This window comes from Ovis aries, chromosome 7, assembly GCF_016772045.2.
Source record: "Ovis aries strain OAR_USU_Benz2616 breed Rambouillet chromosome 7, ARS-UI_Ramb_v3.0, whole genome shotgun sequence".
Classification (NCBI taxonomy): domain Eukaryota; kingdom Metazoa; phylum Chordata; class Mammalia; order Artiodactyla; family Bovidae; genus Ovis; species Ovis aries.
Genome location: NC_056060.1, coordinates 44471734 through 44492539, shown reverse-complemented (window position 1 = coordinate 44492539; position 20806 = coordinate 44471734). Strand labels below are relative to the sequence as shown.

At 36.4% G+C, this 20806-nt stretch overlaps 1 protein-coding gene across 43 annotated transcripts in view; it reads right to left on the bottom strand.

The window, feature by feature from the left end:
• HERC1 (HECT and RLD domain containing E3 ubiquitin protein ligase family member 1) overlaps positions 1-20806 on the bottom strand; it is a 210765-nt gene that overhangs the window by 101474 nt on the left and 88485 nt on the right. For 22 of the 43 annotated variants that reach the window (XM_060417800.1, XM_060417813.1, XM_060417804.1 and 19 more), the window contains 8 exons: positions 19598-19789; positions 16820-17041; positions 14559-14732; positions 11086-11200; positions 10881-11001; positions 8797-8968; positions 5837-6149; positions 5299-5419 (listed from right to left, as the gene is read on the bottom strand). In XM_060417800.1, the coding sequence (XP_060273783.1) occupies positions 5299-5419; positions 5837-6149; positions 8797-8968; positions 10881-11001; positions 11086-11200; positions 14559-14732; positions 16820-17041; positions 19598-19789 (1430 nt within the window). Of the gene's footprint in view, positions 1-5298; positions 5420-5836; positions 6177-8796; positions 8969-10880; positions 11002-11085; positions 11201-14558; positions 14733-16819; positions 17042-19597; positions 19790-20806 lie in introns of all 43 variants that reach the window. The other 21 variants (XM_060417792.1, XM_042252342.1, XM_042252341.1 and 18 more) reach the window with 1 other exon arrangement.

Here is a 20806-nt window from a genome sequence, read left to right as displayed (position 1 = left end):
CACAAGTTTAGCACTAAGCTGGTTAACTTCAGTTATTTAAAGAAAGCATTTCATTCAGTAACAATTCAGGATAAAGAAGTACTACTAGATATTACAGATATGAATGATAATCCTAAATGAACTCAGACAGAAGGGTAACATATTTCAGCTGGAAAATCTCACACTGCCCCCACGGCTTGGTCCTCTTTGTCTATGTGAGGCTCAAAACTGAAGGCTCAGCCTAGGTCTCCTCATCAACAAGAGAATTTGCTCTCCCTAGTTCTTGACTTTTCCACTTTTTATGACACCATCTCTCTAAATATTCCATAATAAAAGATGATCAAGAGTCTATCTTTTTTAAAGGTATGTTTATTAATTTTTTTAAACTATAAAAACCAGACTTGGCAGTTAGACCTAAGTTCAACCCACCTCCATTTATTCGTCTTCCTATTATGTTTTGAAAACATAACTTTCAGCATTTTCAGTTTAAATTGTATTCCTAAACTTGCTTTTCACAACAACCCAGGAGGCAAGCATAACAGGCAGAGATATTCCCCATTTCAAAGATAAAAATGCTGGAGCTCAGAAAGCTAAAAGTATCAGGCCCCAGATCAAAATAAACAGTTTCATGATTAAATCAGATTTCATTGTTTATTTCCAAAAAGCATGCCACTTTAACTCTCATTTTTCACCTTTTCATATCAGTTGAAATGAATTATCAATTATTTACAACGTGTAAAGCACAATGTTGGAGATATGAGGGGCACTAAAAAAGGAACTCTAGAACTCTGAAGAGGTCTATTGGAAAGAAATACTAATAATATATAAGTAAATCCAACAACTAGAGAAAGTCCACAAGCAGCAACAGAGTTCCAGTGCAGATAAAAATTTAAAAATAAATAAAATTTTTTTAAAATTAAGTAAGTCCAACATGAGACAAATCATTAGTGGTTTATTAGAGGTACTAACAAACTGCCAGGGAAACAACAAAGTCACTGTTGAGTAATCTTAGGTAAACTTTTGGAAGAGGTGACATTTTAACCATTCCTTAGGAGAGAGGCAAGACTTCATCAACAAAGGAAAAGGACATTTATGGCAAACAATCACTGAGCAGAGGCTCAAAAGATATGTTTGGGGTCTGGCAGGTGGACTACTACGCTATGGCAAAATTGCAGATTATGAAAGGAAATGGGCTTCAAAAGCAGGCAGGTAACATTTTCCAGAATCTCTGATTTCTGGGCAGTCACTGAGTTTTTTGTTTTTTTGGTCTTTTTAATAAGAAGGTAGCATGAATAAGAAAGTAGCATGACCAGCAGGTGTTCTGCTGTTGAAGTGTGTTCTTGTTTTGGGTGTTTTTAAGAGCTCCAGCTCTGGCAGCAGTATCGAAGGAGAGGGACTGGAAAAGGCAGGGAGATCAGTTTGAAAACTACCCATTCAGGCAAAGGTAACAAGGGCCTAAATTAAAGAGCTGAAAGAACAAACAGGCACAGAAATTTTACCAAAATAGATCAAACATTCATTTTTTTAAAAAATATTTAATGACTATCTACTGTGTGCCAGGCACTACAGGTACTGGGGATATAGCCATGAAAAAAACAGCAAACATTTCTGTCCTCAGGGAACTTATATTCTAGTGTAGGCTAAGAAAAACTGATAAATACAGCAACTAAATAATGCTAGGTACTGGGCGGGGGGTGGTAGTGGGAGTGGGGGCGGGGGATGGGTATCAGCTTCCCTGATAGCTCAGTTGGTAAAGAATCCATCTGCAATGCAGGATCATTTCCTGGGTCAATTCCTGGGTTGGGAAGAGCCACTGGAGAATGGATAGGCTCCCCATTCCAGTATTCCTGAGCTTCCTTTGTGGCTCAGCTGGTAAAGAATCTGCCTGTAATGCAGAAAATGCAGGAGACCTGGCTATCAGCTTCCCTGATGGCTAGCTCAGTTGGTAAAGGATCCACCTGCAATGCCGGAGACCCTGGGTCAATCCCTGGTATGGGAAGATCCCCTGGAGAAGGGAAAGGCTACCCACTCCAGTATTCTGGCCTGGAGAATTCCATAGACTGTATAGTCCATGGGGTCGCAAAGAGTTGGACACAACTGAGTGACTTTCACTTTCACTGTGGGGGTGGAGTGGGAGGGACAGAGCAAGGCAAAGTGGACAATGAGTGAACATCTGGAAAGGAGGGCAAACTGGAGTTTCAAATAGAGTGGTCACGGTAGGCATCACCAAAAGAGTAACATCGGAACAAAGGCTTGAAATGAGGGGATCTGCCTGCAGACAACAGTATTACAATTAGAAAAAACAGCCATGTAAAGGTCCTATGGGGAAGCTGCGTGGTATGTTCATGGAAAAGCCAAGAGGTCAGTGTGGCAAGAAGGAGGGTCATCAAGGAGGAGAGGAGCAGCAGAGGAGACCAGAAAGGAGTGAGGCCAGGATATGTAGAATGGTATAGATCCCTATTAAGTCACTGGAAGTTCTGAAAATTGTCACAGTTAGGAGAATAAATAAAGAGACTGATCAACTTGGAAAATCAAAGGGACAGAAAGGAATTCTCAGCAGATGGTAAGAATGGGAATGTGAATCAGGACACAGAGATACTAATGGGACTGAAGAAGAAAAGGAGGAAGAACAAACAAAAACATACAATGAAACTTGCTTGAAGACACTGTTCAACCTTCCTAGAGGAGGAATCTTTCACACTTAGAAGTTTCTTTTAAACAATAGCTTCATATTTATGTAGCATTCCATACTTCTCAAAAACACTTTCACATCTATTTTCTCTGTTCACACACAAGAGGAATTTCAGAGCTAAAAATGGACTGTATCAATCAATCCAAAAACTACAGGCTAGAAACTATAAAACTCTTGAAGGAAAACACAGGCAGAACACTCTTTGACATAAAGCACAGCAAGAGCCTCTTTGACCCACCTCCCAGAGTAAATGGAAATAAAACAAAAATAAACAAATGGGACCTAATTAAACTTAAAAGCTTTTGCATAGCAAAGGAAACTATAAATAAGATGAAAAGACAATCTTCATAATAAGAGAAAATAACTGCAAACAAAGCAACTGACAAAGGATTGATCTCCAAAATATTCAAGCAGCTCATGCAGTTCAATATCAGAAAAGCAAATAACCCAATAAAAAACAGGGAGAAGATCTAAACAGACATTTCTCCAAAGGAGATATACAAATGGTCAACAAACACTTGAAAAGATGCTCAACATCGCTCCTTATTAAAGAAATGCCAACCAAAACTACAGTAAAGTATCACCTCACACTGGTCAGAATGGCCATCATCAAAAAATAAATGTTGGAGAGGATGTGGAGAAAATGGAACCCTAGTACTGCTGGTGGGAATGTAAACTGATACAGCCACTATGGAGAATAATATGGAGATTCGTTTAAAAACTAGGAATAAATCTACCATATGACCCAGCAAACCCGCTACTGGGCATATACCCTGAGAAAACCACAATTCAAAAAGACACATGTACCCCAGTGTTCACTGCAGCACTATTCACAATGGCGAGGACATGGAAGCAACCTAGATGTCCATTGACAGATGAATAGATAAAGATATGGTACATGTATACAGTGGAATATTACTCAGCCATAGAAAGGAACAAATTTGAGTCAGTTGAACTGAGGTGGATGAACCTACAGCCTGTTAGACAGAGTGAAGTAAATCAGATAGTGAAAAATAAATATCATATATTAATGCATATATATGGACCTAGAAAAATGGTACTGATGTACCTATTTGTAGGGCAGGAATAGAGATGCAGATCTAAAGAATGAACTTGTAGGCACAGCGGGGGAAAGAGGGGGTGGAATGAATTGAAAGAGCAGCATTGGAATATATACATCACCAAGTATAAAACAGATAGCTAGTGGCAAGTTACTATGTAACACAGGGAACTCAGCCTGTGTTTTGTGCTCTGTGAAGACCTAGAGGGATAGGATAGAAGGGTGGGGAGGGAAGGAAGCTCAAGAGAGAGGGGAAATATATATATATATATATATATATATATGTATGTATTTATGGCTAATTCACATTGTTGTAAGGCAGAAACCAACACAACATTGTTAAGCAATTATCCTCCGAAAAAATATAAGTTGAAAAAAAAAAGCTCTTCAGCAGTAGAATCAGGGTCAGTAGCCAAGTCTAAAACAGTAGCCAAGTCTAACACATTACCACGTACACAATAGGCACTACTATCCTCATATCACATAATGGGACACTAAGGCCCAGAGAGGTAAAGTAGCACATACAGATTCACATAAAAGGCAGAGGAACAGTCAAAATGAAAATCTAGCTATCAACTCCAAGCCCAAAGCTACTCAAATAGAAGCTATCAGACTGTTCTCATTCTATAATTTATTTAACCCATCACACTACAGCACACATTACTTCCTACTTCTTATATAGATCAGCATCTCATTTCTTTGATTTTTACCTTAAATGCCTGCAATCCAGATCCTGAGGCTTTTTTGATAGGTAACTGAGAGCTACTGAAAGATTTTAAGTAGAGGAGATAAAAACAGATTTGTATTTCAGGAATATTATTCTAGTGAAATGTTGAAGACGGGCATAAGACAAGAGAGAGGGAAACCAGTTTGAAGGTTTTGTACTAGGCCAGGCAGAAGAGAAGAAAAATTTGAGACACAACAGTGGCAGGAAGGCTGGACAGGACATATTAGAACGGTATCAGGAGTAAAATTTTCAAGGTCGGACTAATTGGACTGTGGGGAGTGAGGAGGACCAGGAATTAAGAAAAATTAGAGGCAAGGATGTGGAGAAGGCAATGGCAACCCACTCCAGTATTCTTGCCTGGAGAACCCCAGGGACGGGGAAGCCTGGTGGGCTGCAGTCTATGGGGTCGCACAGAGTCGGATACGACTGAAGCGACTTAGCAGCAGCAGCAGCAGCAGCAGCAGAGGCAAGCATGAACTTAGGTTTCCAGCCTGGGGAGTTAATACTAAGACAGTGGATGGGAAAGAACAGGTTTGGGAGAAAAACAAGTTTATTTTTGGATAGGTTAAGATTGTGGTCACCTGACATGTTCAGGTAGAATGTCCATCAGGGAGTGAGATACACGAACTTGGAGTTAAGGAAGAAGTCAGGGCTACAGAAAGTAATCTGAGAGTCACTAACATACAGGTGATAAATACCTATGCAATAAAGTTATCTCATTTCTCTTCAAAGTTCTTTTTAAAAAAAACTTTTTTGTCTAAAACAAATGTATATTACTTACTCTAACCAAAGTCTTATGTACTTATACAAAAATCCTTTACTGAATCTAGGTATACCTACCAGTGCGTAACCCTCTTCATCTGATTCAGGCTGAGACAAATCAGATTCACTCCTCGATTTGATCAGTCTATAATTTGGACTTGCGTGGACTAGCCGGCTCTCTGCAGTAAGACTTTCACTCCTGTCTCACATGCACAAAGAAAAGTTTTTCGATTTGGGACTGTTAGTGAACATAAAATTGAATGGAACTAGCAGCATAGAGATAAAACACACACACAGTAAGGAGTAATTATGACTGATGATGGAAAATCCTGGCTCTCAGTTAGGTCTAAGCACAAAGTCTTCTTAATCAATAATGGAGATATGCAAATATTTTCATATGTTTCTCAACTACTGTTGCTTATATGTATGAAAAACTGTGCTGTCTCATTTAATCAGAAATTCATACTCCAGGTTGAACTAGGATCACTCTATACATTAAATTCATCTGTCAATTTGTATTTCCTCCTCCATGTCTGTGTTAACTTCAGAATAAATCATTTCAATGCATACAGAAACAAAGGGAGAAGAAATGTTTTAAGTTTCTACTCAGTCCCACCTGGTCATAAGTCCACCCCCTTCAGAGGTACTTGTGGAAGGCTGTTGCAACTGTCCTTCTTCCCTTCGCTTCTGAAGCTCCTCAATCACAGGACTTACTCCTAATATTAACAGGGCACATCGATGGATCACGGAGTTGCAGGCAGCAGTGTACACATCCTGACCCTCAGGAAGGTCTGTGCTCACCCTTCGCTCTTGCTGAGCCTGAGGAGGTGGATCATCAGCTCGAGCCCCAGACCCTGCCCCACTGTTCATTCTATCTCGATCTCGGCTACGAGCTACTTCACGGGCTGAGAGGAAACACTGAAAGATTTCTGTAACATGCAACACAAAAACAAGGTCTTAACACATGGGGAGAGAAGAGCAAAGAAAATAACAATAAAAATAGTCAAAAAGTTTGGACCAAAAACTTACTGAAAGAGGGAAAATTATTTTTTAGACATTAAATACAGCATCTAAGTAAAAATTTTACCAAAAATATATGTATAATACTAAACTTATAAAAGTTACAATAGGAAATACTCATGCCTTTATAGAATTTAGATTTGGTTGATTCTATTTCTACTCTTATGAGTTTGATCAGTAGTTTGCAAATTGTGATTCCAGAAGAGCAGCATCAACATCATCCAGGCACTTGTTAGAAATTCTGTGCCTCGCTCAGACTGTCTAAACCAGAAGCTCTAGGCATGGAGCCAGCAATGTGTTTGAACAAGCCCTCCAGCTGATTTTGAAGGCCATTATAGTTTGAGAACCACTGGGTTAGATAAAAATAACTGCCCATTTCTGAAATGTTCACAACCTTGGTTTGAAAATTGTCAGATTACAAGAGAAAAAGACAAAGTTTAAGTTGCATTAATTAAAATGAAAAGCTCCTTTCCCCCTTCCAAAGTGCATATAATTCCTAACATCTACACGTTGTTGTATTTTGAACATATTAAATAAGCACAACCATTAAAGGTCTTTGCTGAAACAGAATTGGATTCTACTAAATGTCCATCTAACGCCAGCCCTCCCCAATTTACAAGTGTAAAAAGTCAATGGGTTTAACAAGGTTCTGATGCAGTGGTAGATATTTCACAAGAGGAAAAGAATATTTTGTTCAAATTTGAGTGAAGGTCGTATTTTTAACGGAGAAACCAGGCAAAAAAGTTAGTAAAATACTAGGGTCATCTATTAATATGCAAGTGGCGGTAGTGGTGGTTTAGTCACTAAGTAATGTCTGAGTCTTGCCACCTCAAGGACTGGAGCCTGTCAGACTCCTCTGTCCATGGGTTTTCCCAGGCAAGAGGTTTGCTATTTCCTTCTCCAAATACGGAAATACAAACTTTAAAACAGATCTGTATATTTCAAGGTATTATGATAATATGTTCATTATGCTATTGAAAGTCCCTTATTTCTAAGAAAAACAAACCAATGAACTAACTGTCCAGAGCTGGAAACCAGTTAAAGTAATTAAGAGAATTGTCACTGGAATTCTGGGCAGACTTGGTTCTAATTTCAGCTGCTACTACTTGTGGCCCTAGGCACATAATTTTCCCTCCTTAAACCTGAGTTTGTCCATCTTTAGAATAAGGTAATACTAGAAATCATCTGATAAGACTGAGAGGATTATGAATTAATCTATGCGAAGCATTTGACCCAAAGGCCAGCATATAACTGATGCTTAAAAATGGCATTTAGTTTAAAAATTATTATACTCTGGTTAACTATAATGCTTTATTATACAGTAATTGAAGGTTATATTTTGTTACTGTGCTTTTCCCCTTTAGTCTTTGCTTTCAGGAATTTCTAAACTAAACCTTCAGTTCAGTTTAGTTCAGTTCAGTCGCTCAGTCGTGTCCGACTTTGCGACCCCATGAATCGCAGCACGCCAGGCCTCCCTGTCCATCACCAACTCCTAGAGTTCACTCAAACTTATGTCCAACCTTAAGTTCATCCAAAAATGTTCTCTTAGCCTAGGTTTTAAAACTATAACTATCCTCTGGGAATTCCCCGGTGGTCCAGTGGTTAGGACTCAGCACCACTCTCACTGCCAGGACCCAGATTCAATCCCTGGCCACGTGGTAAGGCACCCCTCAAAACTATATTGTATATAATTATAATTATCTTCCTATTCTTCATATCTAAGTCCTTCTTCTCCATTTGGACCTTATATTTTTTCTTGTTTTAATAGACTTTGGCCTTGTTTTGAGCCATCTCAAAATCATTTTTAGAAATATGCAAAACATAAATAAACTGGTAACAAATTAAGTGTCAAACTGAAGAATATAGACATCTCAATACCAAATGCACAGATGGCCATAATGTTTTAGGCTACAAAACTGAATATATACTTTAACTTGACATAGCCAAATCACTCAAAAGATACTAACAAATATTTAAAAGTTTTGGGGTTTCTCTTTAAACATTTAAATGATTACATTTTAAAACTATCTGTAGCCTTATAATATAAAAGCATAAGAAATGTCATTCACCAGCCAATAAATAATATTCTCATGTAGTATTCTCAACCAATAATATTGTCTCATGCTTTCTACTGAAAACAGCAGTAAAGTCAGTGGGTGAAGTTTATAATTTAAAAAGTTCTGCATATGGTCTCTCTCTTCCTCACCACTTAGAAGTCAGTCAGGCAAATGGACAATTTGGTACCCCTAGAGAACATACTCTGAATCCTATTCAATCACTCATGGGCATCACTTCATGAATGAAACTCAGTGGAACAGGTACTATTTCCAAAAGCCTGCAAATAGAGTTTTTCAGCCCCAAACCCCCAATCCAATAGCTTGAATGGAACTAACACAGTTTTAAGAGATGAAACGTTAGCTAACCAGATCATCAAGAGAAAGTAGGATCCTTTTAGAAAAACTGTAAAGAAATGTTTGCCTCTCTCTTCTGCAGTCAGTTTCCCTACCAAAAAGAATGCGACAGTGTGTATCTGTAAAGCAAGAAGGGTGTACTCACTGCCAGCTGTCATCACTTCGTGTTCTCGTTCTTCTTCCTCATCCTCTGGCTCTGGATGTCCTTCTTCCCGATCTCGCTCAGCCTGTTCCTCCATTTCAGCTTCTTCATCAATGGTCCGGGTAAATGAATGCTCCTGAGGATCAACATCTGCGGAGTCTTGGTTTTCCGAGATCTTAAAGAAATAAAAAATAAAATAAAATAAAATAAAGGCTATGGGTTTTCAAAAAATAATAATAATAATAAAGAAAGAAAGTTATCTCAAAATAAAACAAAAGAATCAGAGCTACACTAAATATATATATTTTAATTTTGAAAAAATCATTAAAACCTTGATTTTTTATCATAGAAAACAAGTTAAGTCCATGTCTGATGTAGGGTGCAGCATGCTTGGGGCTGGTGCATGGGGATGACCCAGAAAGATGTTGTGGGGAGGGAGGTGGGAGGGGGGTTCATGTTTGGGAACGTATGTAAGAATTAAAGATTTTAAAATTAAAAAATAAATAAATAAATAAAGCCTAAAAAAAAAAAAGAAAACAAGTTAACAGCAATAACAACTTATGAATTTTACAACAAAAATACAAAAGATATACTGGATAAATCTGAAGAGATTAGAAAGAATGTATAGAGACATCTCACTAAGCTCTCTTCCTCAACATTTTGATTGTTCTGCTGTAAACTGCTAAATTAAAATGACCTGAGTATGACAATAAGCATAAAAGGTAATTAAAGAACATGAAATTTAATTCTATTCAGTCTCTCTCAAGTTGTATATGTTATTGCTACTCTGTATAAATGTTTAATAACTCTAATTTAAAACAAAACAGTGCTTTTTAACCTTGTATTGGTGAAAATATTTAAGTTATACTCTCTTAGCAAATTTCAGTTATATAAACATATTATTTTAAAATTATTTTCTCACTTGGCCCTTGAAGAAACCAAAAGCTATAAATCTGATAAGGACAATGTTATTCCCCATGGTGGTTATGATACCTAGTAGTCATCTAAAGAAAAGAGTCCTTATTACAGATGTGATTTGGGATACTGAGCAGTCAGTCAGACTCGCACAAAACATAAGTCATGTATCCTCACAATATGTTAACTTTCAAATGTGAGCTTCAACAAAATGGCTGATTAACACATTTCATGGGCTTTCAAGGTCACTCACAAATAATCAGATCCACAAATATTAAATCAGTGCATGCTAAAAGAATACTATAATACAAATGCAGAGATAAAGTTTGATTTTTAAAATCTAAGATCTATATAATGGATTGCAAAGCATCTTATGTATGAAGCTTCAAAAAAGTTTCAAAGAAATTTATATGTATAATTATAATATAATTATGTATCAGGCTATACTCATAATTATAGGATCATGTTATCAGAATTATCAAGCACTTCAAAAATCATTTCAATTTTGTTGTAAGAATTACTTCTAGAACATCCTTAATAGAAGTTTTTAATCTTTACCTCCAATGGTAGGCAACTCTAATCATTAGAAGGCTTTTTTCCTTACATTCATTCTTCACTCAGTTCTTACCCTTTGGTCCTACCTGTGTCCTCTGGAACAACAGGGAACATGTTTATTTCCTCTCCTACATGAAGCCCTTTAAGTATCTTTAAGGCAGCTAACATGAGACTCCCCTTTGTTTTCATTTTCTAATCTAAACATTTTTGACATTTTCCAGTTCTTGTATAAGATGATTTACCAATCTAAGGAAGTTTAATATCCCTCATAAGTTATGGCACCCTAAATCAAATAGGATAATTCAAATGTGGTCTGATCAATGTAAAATAAAGGAATAATATTTCATATGATTTGGACAATTCAATTTGTTATTACCTATATGGCCTAAGAATATATAAACTCTCTCAGGAGCCATATCACACTTGATAAATAAGTGGTTAAATAAATCTCAATTTTCTACTTATCCAATTTGTTTCACTAGAAAAAGAACTACTCAACATTTATTGAACATCTGCAATAACTAAGGCACATTTTTTTCCCCTTTCATAAACCAACATGAAGCTATCTCTTATAGCTTGCAGAAAAATAAGAGAAATTAACTGATTTCCAACTTTACCCATCTGTCTCTTGATGATGATCTGGTCTGAATAAGTTCAAGGTTCTTGCAAGCAAGTAAACGACTTCGAACTTTGTACACACAACGGTATACTTCTGATAAGCTTTTACCAGGTTGATATCTAAATAAAGAACCAAAATAGAAAAGTTAATTTCTAATATCATGAGAGCAAATATTTGTCTGAGGATAGTTTTAAGTTACTTGCCGGCTTTCTCCACATGCTTGACTGAGTAAATTTGTATGTTTCAGAAGAGCTGCAAGAACAAATCTAGACACAGTGTCCAAGAGTGACTCATTACTCAAAGTTGCACTGTCCCAATCTGAAAAATAAATGATACACTGACATTTCAGAAAAAAACAGTTTAGAGATTTTAATAGCTTTAGTAACCTAACACCTGAATTTTATTATTTTTCTAAGCAATTATTTAGCAAATGAACCTACTACATCCCACATACTGTGCCAGGAGTACAGTAGTAAATAAAACTAAGTCCTGGATCTCACAGAGCATATATTCCAGTTGGGGAGCATGTGTGTGCTTAGTCACTCAGTCGTGTCCAGTTCTTTGCGACACTATGAACTGTAGCCCATCAGGCTCCTCTGTCCATGGGGATCCTCCAGGCAAGAATACTGAAGTGGGCTGCCATGCCCTTCTCCAGGGGATTTTCCCAACCCAGGGATTGAAGCCAAGTCTCCTGCATTGTAGGAGTATTCTTTACTGTCTGAGCCACCAAGAAGCCAAGAAGGGCATAAGGAGACAGTAAATTAAAACATCAATATGACAGATAAGTGCTATGGAGAAAATTAAAGCATGGTAAACAGAACAGGGAATACTGTACTGGGTAACTTTACTATTTTTTATAGATTCGTTTGAGAAGGTCTCGGATATGGCTACAATCAAGCAGAGAGATCTAGACGACGTAGAGAAGAAGCCATACGGAAACAGCATCCTTTCAAAACAACTATGTCAACGCTCCGAGGTGAGTTAGAGGCGGCCAATGCAGTCAGAGCAAAATATGGGTGCACAAGAGTAGTAGGAGACATCAGAAAGCTGTCTGAGACCAGATCACATAGGGCATTGCACACCATTTCAAGTCCTCTTGGTTTTACTCTGAGGAAAATTGGAAGGATCATTAGAAAATTTTGAAGAGATATGAGATGATATGATCTATGTTTTAAAAGGCTCACTCTAACTGCTGAGTACAGAATTTACTATAGGAACAGCAACAGCAGAAGCAATTATTACAGTAATTCAGGTAAGAAATTATGGTGGCTCAGACCAAAGTAGTAGCAGTGGGGGTAGAAAGAAGAGGTCAGATTTCTTATGTATTTTGAAGAGAGAGTTGAAAAAATTTGTTGATGGATCAGATGTGAATGTAAGAGAAGTCAATGATGACTATAATATATTTAGAATGCAACTGGCTTTTACCAAGAGAAGAACAGCCCTTTGGGAGGATGGATATCTGTAATCAGGTGTCTGTTTCTGAATAGTACCTTTTAGTTATCCTAGTAGAGATATTGAGTAAACTAGTCAAGTGTGTATATATCTGGTATTTGAAGTTACTGAAGTATCAATAGACACTATGAGTACATGTAAATTTAGGTGGGTAAGAAATAAAACAGCATTTGGACAGAAATGAGTACATGCAATTGAAAACCCAAATCACAGCATTAGATGATGAGAACTAGTGAGCTGCTTTCTTTAATTCCATGTTAGCACACTGGTACTGTAAAAATGCAATACATTCAGTAGATTCCAAATGGGGATATGGGAGGTTTACTGTCTACTCCACTCCCAGAATGTCTGCTAGACTCTGTTAATTTGACAGATTTACCATGCTACTTAAAAACAAAACCAAGCAAAAACACCCTTGGAAAATATTAAGTCCAAAGTTATCTTCACTTGTTCTTAATTCCTTTTTAAAACTCCTATCTTAAAAGAAAAATTTTAAAGATTGACTTTCCAGTCCTTTCTGGATGCTTAGGTAAAAATTTAAGTTCAGACTTACCTATTTTACAGGTTAAAAAATGAATATAAACACATCAGATTTTAAGAAAATCTTACAGCTAGAGAATCTTAAAATAACAGTTTGTATTACATACAAAATTTTCCACATTAGGTTTTTGAGAGATCATCTGTTCCAAGGGATTGCTTGCTATTCTGAAAACTGCTATAACTTAAAACCAAACAAGATCTTATTTCAAGTAGGCTAATATTCAATTTAAAAGCAAACTAAAGTGACATCCTTTTCAGTGTCTCAAATTTAGCAGGGACCATCCTCCTTTGCAATGTTTAAAAGGTTCTTTTAAAATACCTTCATTAAAGTTACAGTCATTCCATACCAAGCTCTACAAAATGTTTCTACTATTCAGGTATAAAGTCTAGGCTATATACCTAGACTTTGTGTAGATATACGGTGTACTAGCAAATGAACAATGGAGAGATAGAGTTTTTATTCCTCTTATGTTTATATTGTTTTTTAAAGTGCTCACTGCAAAGTAACAAGTGACAACATGATATAAAAGAATACCTAACTGCACATTCCAAGAAAATGATGAAATTAGAGAATATCAGAAAATATAATTTAGAAAACAAGCTGTTTCTCCTCCACTAGCATACTTTTCTACCACTGGTGAAAGTCAACATAATAGAATGAGTAAATAATAAATGACAGACTGCATGAGATTCAAATTTCAAACATATCATCTCACTGATGTTTTAAAGATCTAAATGATACTTATCTCATTTTTATATATAAAGTATTATAAGAGGTGAACATGTATTTACTTTTACCATTTTTATCACAGAAGGAAGAAAATCCAAAGAAATAGGGAATTGCAGATCAAAGAAACAACAACATGGAGAAAGGTAACTAGGTACGTATTCTGAAAAATCCAAGACACTGCTAAAGGGGAAAAGCATGGTGGACTTCTCTGGCGGTCCAGTGGTAAAGGCTCCTTGCTTACAATGCAAGTGGCTCAGGTCTGATCCCTGGTTGGGGAACTAAGATCCCACATGCTATGTGGTACAGCCAAGAAAATTTAAAAAAAGAAAATATTTTTAAAGGGGAGGGGAAGCAAGGGAGCTGAAAGGAAGTCAGGTATATCCTTTAAAAACTTGTACATAAAACTATATTAATCAATTAATCAACAGAAACTGAAATACCACTATACACTTTCATTATACTTTACTGCTGTACTTAATAATATACCTCATTTCAAACTGGTATCTTCAACAGCACTCTAAAAGAGTAAAGTAGTTTACAGAAGAGGAAAATGACCAGACCCAGAGCTCAAGACATCTACATACACATCATTTCAGTTCTTGACCAGGGCTTGCAAAGGGAAGAGATTCATTAAACAAACTCTTATATTAGATCCATTTATACCACATGGAATCCTTCAGTGAAATGCTACCTCTGGATTTATTATTCTTTATAAAAACCTCAATTTTCCCACACTGGATTGTCTTCAGACAGGATATATGTACATAAAAATACACAGGGTAGTTTCCACAAAAAAGAATAAGAAACCTTTTAAAATGCTAATTGTAAAATTCCTTTTTCTATAAGAAAGTAATACTGCTATTCCTGTGATTTTCTATTTATATATATTACACATATATTAGTTGGTATTATGAGCTGTCTACATATTTATCCCCTTTATCCTCTTTACTTTACCTTTACTAATAGCATAATCCTGCATGCTGATCCAAAGGCTTCGAGCAGGCTCTTTTGAACAACCCAAGGCCAAGTCTACAAAGACAGCAATTTCAGGCCGCAATTTATAATCAAAAGGCTTCTGTTCCTCATTTCCCGAAAGAGCTACTTCTAATAGGCAACTCATACATTTATCTAAAAAAAAAAAAAAATTACACAAGTTATCAATTCCAAGCCTCATAAATTTTGGTGCTACAAATAAAATCTCACCATATTTACTTAATGAGTGTGAAATGATATATTTCAAACCATTTTAAGCAGATGCTATAGAGGTAGTCTTTTAATGCTTCTCAGTATGCCTTTCTTGGTGTGACTACATGTAACAACATTCCAAGGAGTTCTGGCATTTTGGTAGGCAGGGCCCTACATGTGCAGCACAGTCTTATGTGACAAAGAACTTTCTTGTTCAAAATGGGTTGATATTCTTACTGAGAAACATGGAATCACTGGGAAAGAGACTAGCCAAGTTTTTTTTCTTTTTGTAGACTTAAGAGAAAATAATCACTTAAGGATAATTTAAGGGAGATCAACCATATTGATACTTATATAAATAATTTCTCAACTGACATTTATATTTGTTCAGGTGGTTCCTAACTTTTCAATGAGACATTTGGCATTAAGAATTCATTTTCCATTTAAAAAACAAAACATTTCCCTAAATGATAGATTCCCAGGCTAACACTCAAAGTCAATTTAATTTAACCCATGATATAACTGAATTATCATTCATTTTTATAAAGACAAGATCCATTTCCTAATATAAAGACTTCCCTAGTGGCTCAGCGGTAAATAATCTGCCTGTGATGAAGGAGAGCTGGGTTTGATCCCTGGGTCAGGAAGATCCCCTGGGGAAGGGAATGGCAACCCATTCCAGTATTCTTGCCTGGAGAATTCCATTGACAGAGGAGCCTGGTGGGCTATAGTCTATGGGGTTGCAAAGAGTTGGACATGACTGAGTGATTAACATTGCTATATTTCCTAATATAACAAGTATTTAAACATAAAATGTAACATTTTAACAGTTATATAACTTTATAATTTAAAAACTGAAAAATAACATTAAAACTGAAATTGATTTTATTCATATCAAAAGCCAGATAAGTGAGTAAAGTAGACAGAAATATGAGGAGGGTAGAGATAATGATACTTTTGCCCTCAGGAAGACATTTGTGACTATCACAAAGCTAAACATTGATAGCATTGGAACCATATTTATGATGTTAATTGCCCCTTGGAAAAAAACATGACTTTACTTTTCTTTTATACAAATGTTCCTAAGTATCAATGGAATCACTTTCTGATTCATAAATGAAACAATGAATATATACTCCTAGCTGGAAAAGGAGGAAAGTCTTCAAAATCCCTCACTCCCACTCTCCAATCCCAAAGCAGAATCTCCACAATTTTTGTCTTGGTTTCTACTTTTTGTTTTTCCTCTTCAAATTCTCTTAGATTGAGATTTCTTTTAGATTTTGCTTCTTGGACATTCTCTGAGTCTCCTTCTCTTACCAGAGAAATAATAAATTTAAAATCTAACAAGACCATATAGGCTATCTAATCTAACTCATTTCAAGGATTAAAATTAGAGGCCAGAGAGATTGAAGGACCAATCGTAGATAAAACAACTACACCATCTGTTCAGGACCTGAACAAATCTTCATGTTCAGACAGTCTGAGAGCTAGCCTACTAGCAAAGTAGACAAATGGGAGATGAGGCAAGAAAGGAAACTCCAAAGGTACCATAAATGAGGAGGAAAAAAATAGTCATACAAGGTAGTATCAGCACGAAAGCAGGACAGGCTGGGAACAGAAGGGATTGGTCCTCACAACTGAAAGGTGTTTATGACCTGAGCCCTGGTAAGTCATGGTTATTAAACTGTCTCCGAAGCAGTTTCATAAGCTCCAAGCCCAAGAACACAAGTAAATCAAGCATTTACTCATTTTTATGAGTTAGACGATTTGCTTAAAATGAGTGATAAGTAATAACAGAGTAGAACCAGACCTGTACTTCTCTAATTCAGGGGGCACTTTTCACTATACAATGCCGCAGGATTTAACTTTTTCTGAGGGCTCCAAGTTACAGTCTCGGATCCCCTACCCTGCAAATGCTGCATTTGTTTTCTATCGGTTCTCTATTCAGCAAACCCATAATAAGAGAAATCTCAAAGGAGGTATAAACACAAATATATTTTACTCATAAATGCGGCAGAGAAGCACATTACCTAACTGAGGGGTGTCCATTTCTACACCATCACTAAAAAGTGGTGTTTTCATCCAATATGCAGTGTCCTGTTCCTCTGGAGACACAGGTGAACCCTGAAGCATGCCACCAAGACATCGCCCAATAAGAAGAGCAATTGTTCTTTCCAGATCCACAAGCCACACCCAGGACTGGGCTGGCTGAGGCAATGGCACGCCAGCAGGGTCGATCAGTTCTGGCCCTCCTGAAAACAAAATCATTAGTAATGTATCTGGTATTCAAGATTCTCAAACTTTTTCATTTCTATTTCTATTGCACTACAAGAAGATATTGAAGCAAAAAAATTTTATAATGAAAACAAAAACTGTAACACTTTCTGTATATATACTCTTTACCAAGCTAATTTAAAATATATTCAGATAAGTCTGTCATATAAAAATTGGCTTTGTAAAGTTACCAATTTTAAGATAAACACTGAAACAGCACATGGCAGAATTATCCCCCACTGATTCTATCCAGATCAAATTTCAACCTTAACACTGAGTAACTGAGGTAGCTTATCCCTCCAAAATCAAAACAAGAGTTGATCTAGGGGACTTCTCTGGTGGTCCAGTGGTTAAAATTCTGTGCTTCCCAAGCAGAGGGCCCAGGTTTGATCCCTGGTCAGAGTCCTAACAGAAAGAACTGATCTTGTAAAATGACACTTAGTATTACTTAATGCTTTTAAGGCCTGAATTCAGAAGCGCCCTGTACTAAGATCCAGATCCATGCTTTCTTTTTGTACATTTATTTTTTAAAGTTCACTTAAAAAATAAAACTAGTTAGCCATAAAGATAAGAATAGATATCAATGAAATAATAAACAAAAAACATAAGAGATCAATAAATTAAAATAACTGGTTATTTGAAAACACTAATAAAATGGATAAACCTCTAAGAAAAAATGATGGCATAAATTTTCAAATTAAAAATAAAAAAGAGGATAGAACCACAAACACACTAGAGACTTTTTAAAACCATGAGTGAATATTATGAACAACTTTGTACTGATAAATTTGAAAACCAACAAAATGACATTTTCTGAAAAAATATCAATGTCTGAAATGAATTTGAAAAGAAACAAAAAGCTGTAAGAGAACAACCACTAAAAAGGGAAAATTAATCACCAAAAATATATCTATTAAAAAACACTAGGGCCAGAGAGTTTCTACAGTCTTTCAAACCTTCAAGAAGAGATAACTTCTAAATTAGACAAATTTTAAAGAAAAGAGGGAAAAAAGAAAAATTCCAAATTGATGTTATGTGGTTAGTGTAACCTGTGGTAGTAAAAAATGACACAAAGGATAGCGTGAAAAAGGAAAATTACGGAAAAAATCAGTTATGAACACTGATGCAAAATCCAAAATAAAATGACACCTCACCGAAGAAAAATAGAGTAATAAGTCTTAGAACATTCTGAGATGCTTTAGAAAAACAAGAGTAAACCTGGAATGGCTCCATATAAAGTCTAATCAATATCCTGAAACAGCTGTAACCTTAACATTTGACTTCATCTAAATCCAGTTGACACAGAACAATGGGGTGTAAGATGGGCCCTCAAAGTATTCTGTTCAAAGTAGTCTTTCCAGGAGAAGAAACCAAAGTTTAAAGAAGCTATAAGTGACTTGCCCAAGTCACTTATACACCCAAGTTCAAACAGAGCCAATACTAAAATCTAAATCTTTTAATGCCTTAGTCCAGGATTCTTTCCATTAAACATGTGATTGCACTTAAACTTGAAAAGTTTTTAAGATTTCAGTAATGAAACTCCTTTGATAACCTTAGGATAGACTTCAATAGAAAAATACATTGCTATTTTCTAGACATAATATTTTAAGTTATCTTCAATGGAATAAAATAACCAGAATCTTATAAATTAAGAGTGAATTCACACATTATACCTAAAATCAAGATGCTATTTTCTGGGCTACCTTGGTGGTCCAGTGGTTAAGAATTCACCTTAAAATGCAGGAGACACTGGTTTGATCCCTGGTTCAGGAAGATCCCCTATTTGCACACCACAACTACTGAGCCTGTGCTCTGGAGCCCAGAGCCACCAGGGCCACAACTACTGAAGCCAGCATGCCATGGAGCCCACACTCCAAAGAGAAGACTAAACACCACAACTGGAAAGTACTCTCTGCAAATAGAGAAAGCCTGTGTGCAGCAACTAAGACCCGGTGTAGACAAAAAAAAAAATTTTTTTTTAATTTTAAATGCTATTTTCTGTAAAGTATCTAAAAGGAAAAACACAGAAAGATAGGTTCCCAATTTCTATCTTTTACAATCAATCAGTTACCTATGTATCAAGCCAAAATACGAAATACTGTACTGTCAAATAGAGATTTAAAACTAAAAATCTTTGCATTTAAGAAATAAAACTTAAATCAATCCATTGATTGTAAAATGTGTCATTATGCTGCCAACCAATTTATGAAACCAATGCTTTCCTATTATTTATTCTAAGATGAATCCAAATTAAGCCATGTCAAAATTTGAAAAAAGGCATGTCTTGAAATCAATGAAAAATACTATTCAAGTCTAATAATCAGATAAAGACTCAATTTGTGTCACTTTATATACAAGTAACTTTCTTAAATTTTCTCATCTCAGGTACCCACTTTACACTGTAAGCTCTTTGCCAGCAACTTTATCTTTTGACCACATTATACCCCAAAGTGTCAGATATGATTTGTCTGATGTGAGAAAAAGGAATAACTTTTCTCAAATGCATTATTTGCTCCTTTATTAACTGTACTTACCATGAAGAGGCCACTGTAACTCTTGGTCTTCCAAAAGAGCAGCAGCTGGCAGGAGTCTATTAAGGCAATCAAGAGGTGGCAACAAGTCGAGGAGGTAACTCAACAAAGGCCGAGCCACCGACACTGGGAGTAACAGGAGCGAGTTAACAATCTGGCAGAGCATACTGCCTGCAGCTGAGACGTATATCACATCTATGAAGGGTAAGAAATTTAACACGGATCAACTTTCAAACAAACTTAAAGAAAAAAACTAATAAATAAACCATTTTTGCCTAGAACTGGAGTACACTAATTCAATAACTCTTTGTTCAATTATTATATAACTCTCTGGTAGCTAGGTTGGGGTCAGTATTTATTTACTTTCTGAATGCATCACAACAGACACTATGGGAAAGCACACATATCCTTGTGCCAACAAATTCAAATGATTATAGCATCTTCACTTAAAATGTATTAAGAATTTCTCATTCACAGATTTATTCTCATTTTCAGATTCACTTAAGAAGTATTTATTGAAGACTTACAACTATATACCAGGCACTATTATAGGTGAAAGGTGTATGACTGTGAATAAAGAACTAAAAATGCCTGCCCTCACAGTGCTTACATGTTAGTGAGGAAAGTCTTTTATGTTTTTTAAACCAAATGTAATTTTTTAAATTAAAATAGTGTGCTCCAAAATCACTGAAGATGGTGATCGCAGCCATGAAATTAAAAGATGCTTACTCCTTGGAAGAAAAGTTATGACCAACCTAGACAGCTTATTAAAAAGCAGACACATTGCTTTGCTGACAAAGGTCCATCTAGTCAAAGCTATGGTTTTTCCAGTAGTCATGTATGGATGTGAGAGTTGGACTATAAAGAAAGCTGGGCACCAAGAATTGATGCTTTTGAACTGTGGTGCTGGAGAAGACTCTTGAGAATCCCCCTGGACTGCAAGGAGATCAAACCAGTCAATCCTGAATATTCACTGGAAGGACTGATGCTGAAGCTGAACCTCCAATACTTTGGCCACCTGATGCAAAGAACTGACTACAAAAGACCCTGATGCTGGGAAAGATTGAAGGCGGGAGGAGAAGGGGATGACAGAGGATGAGATGGGGTTGGATGGCATCTGCGACTCAATGGATGTGAGTTTGAGTAAGCTCTGAGAGTTGGTGATGGACAGGGAGGCCTGGGCTGCTGAAGTCCATGGGGTCACTAAGAGTC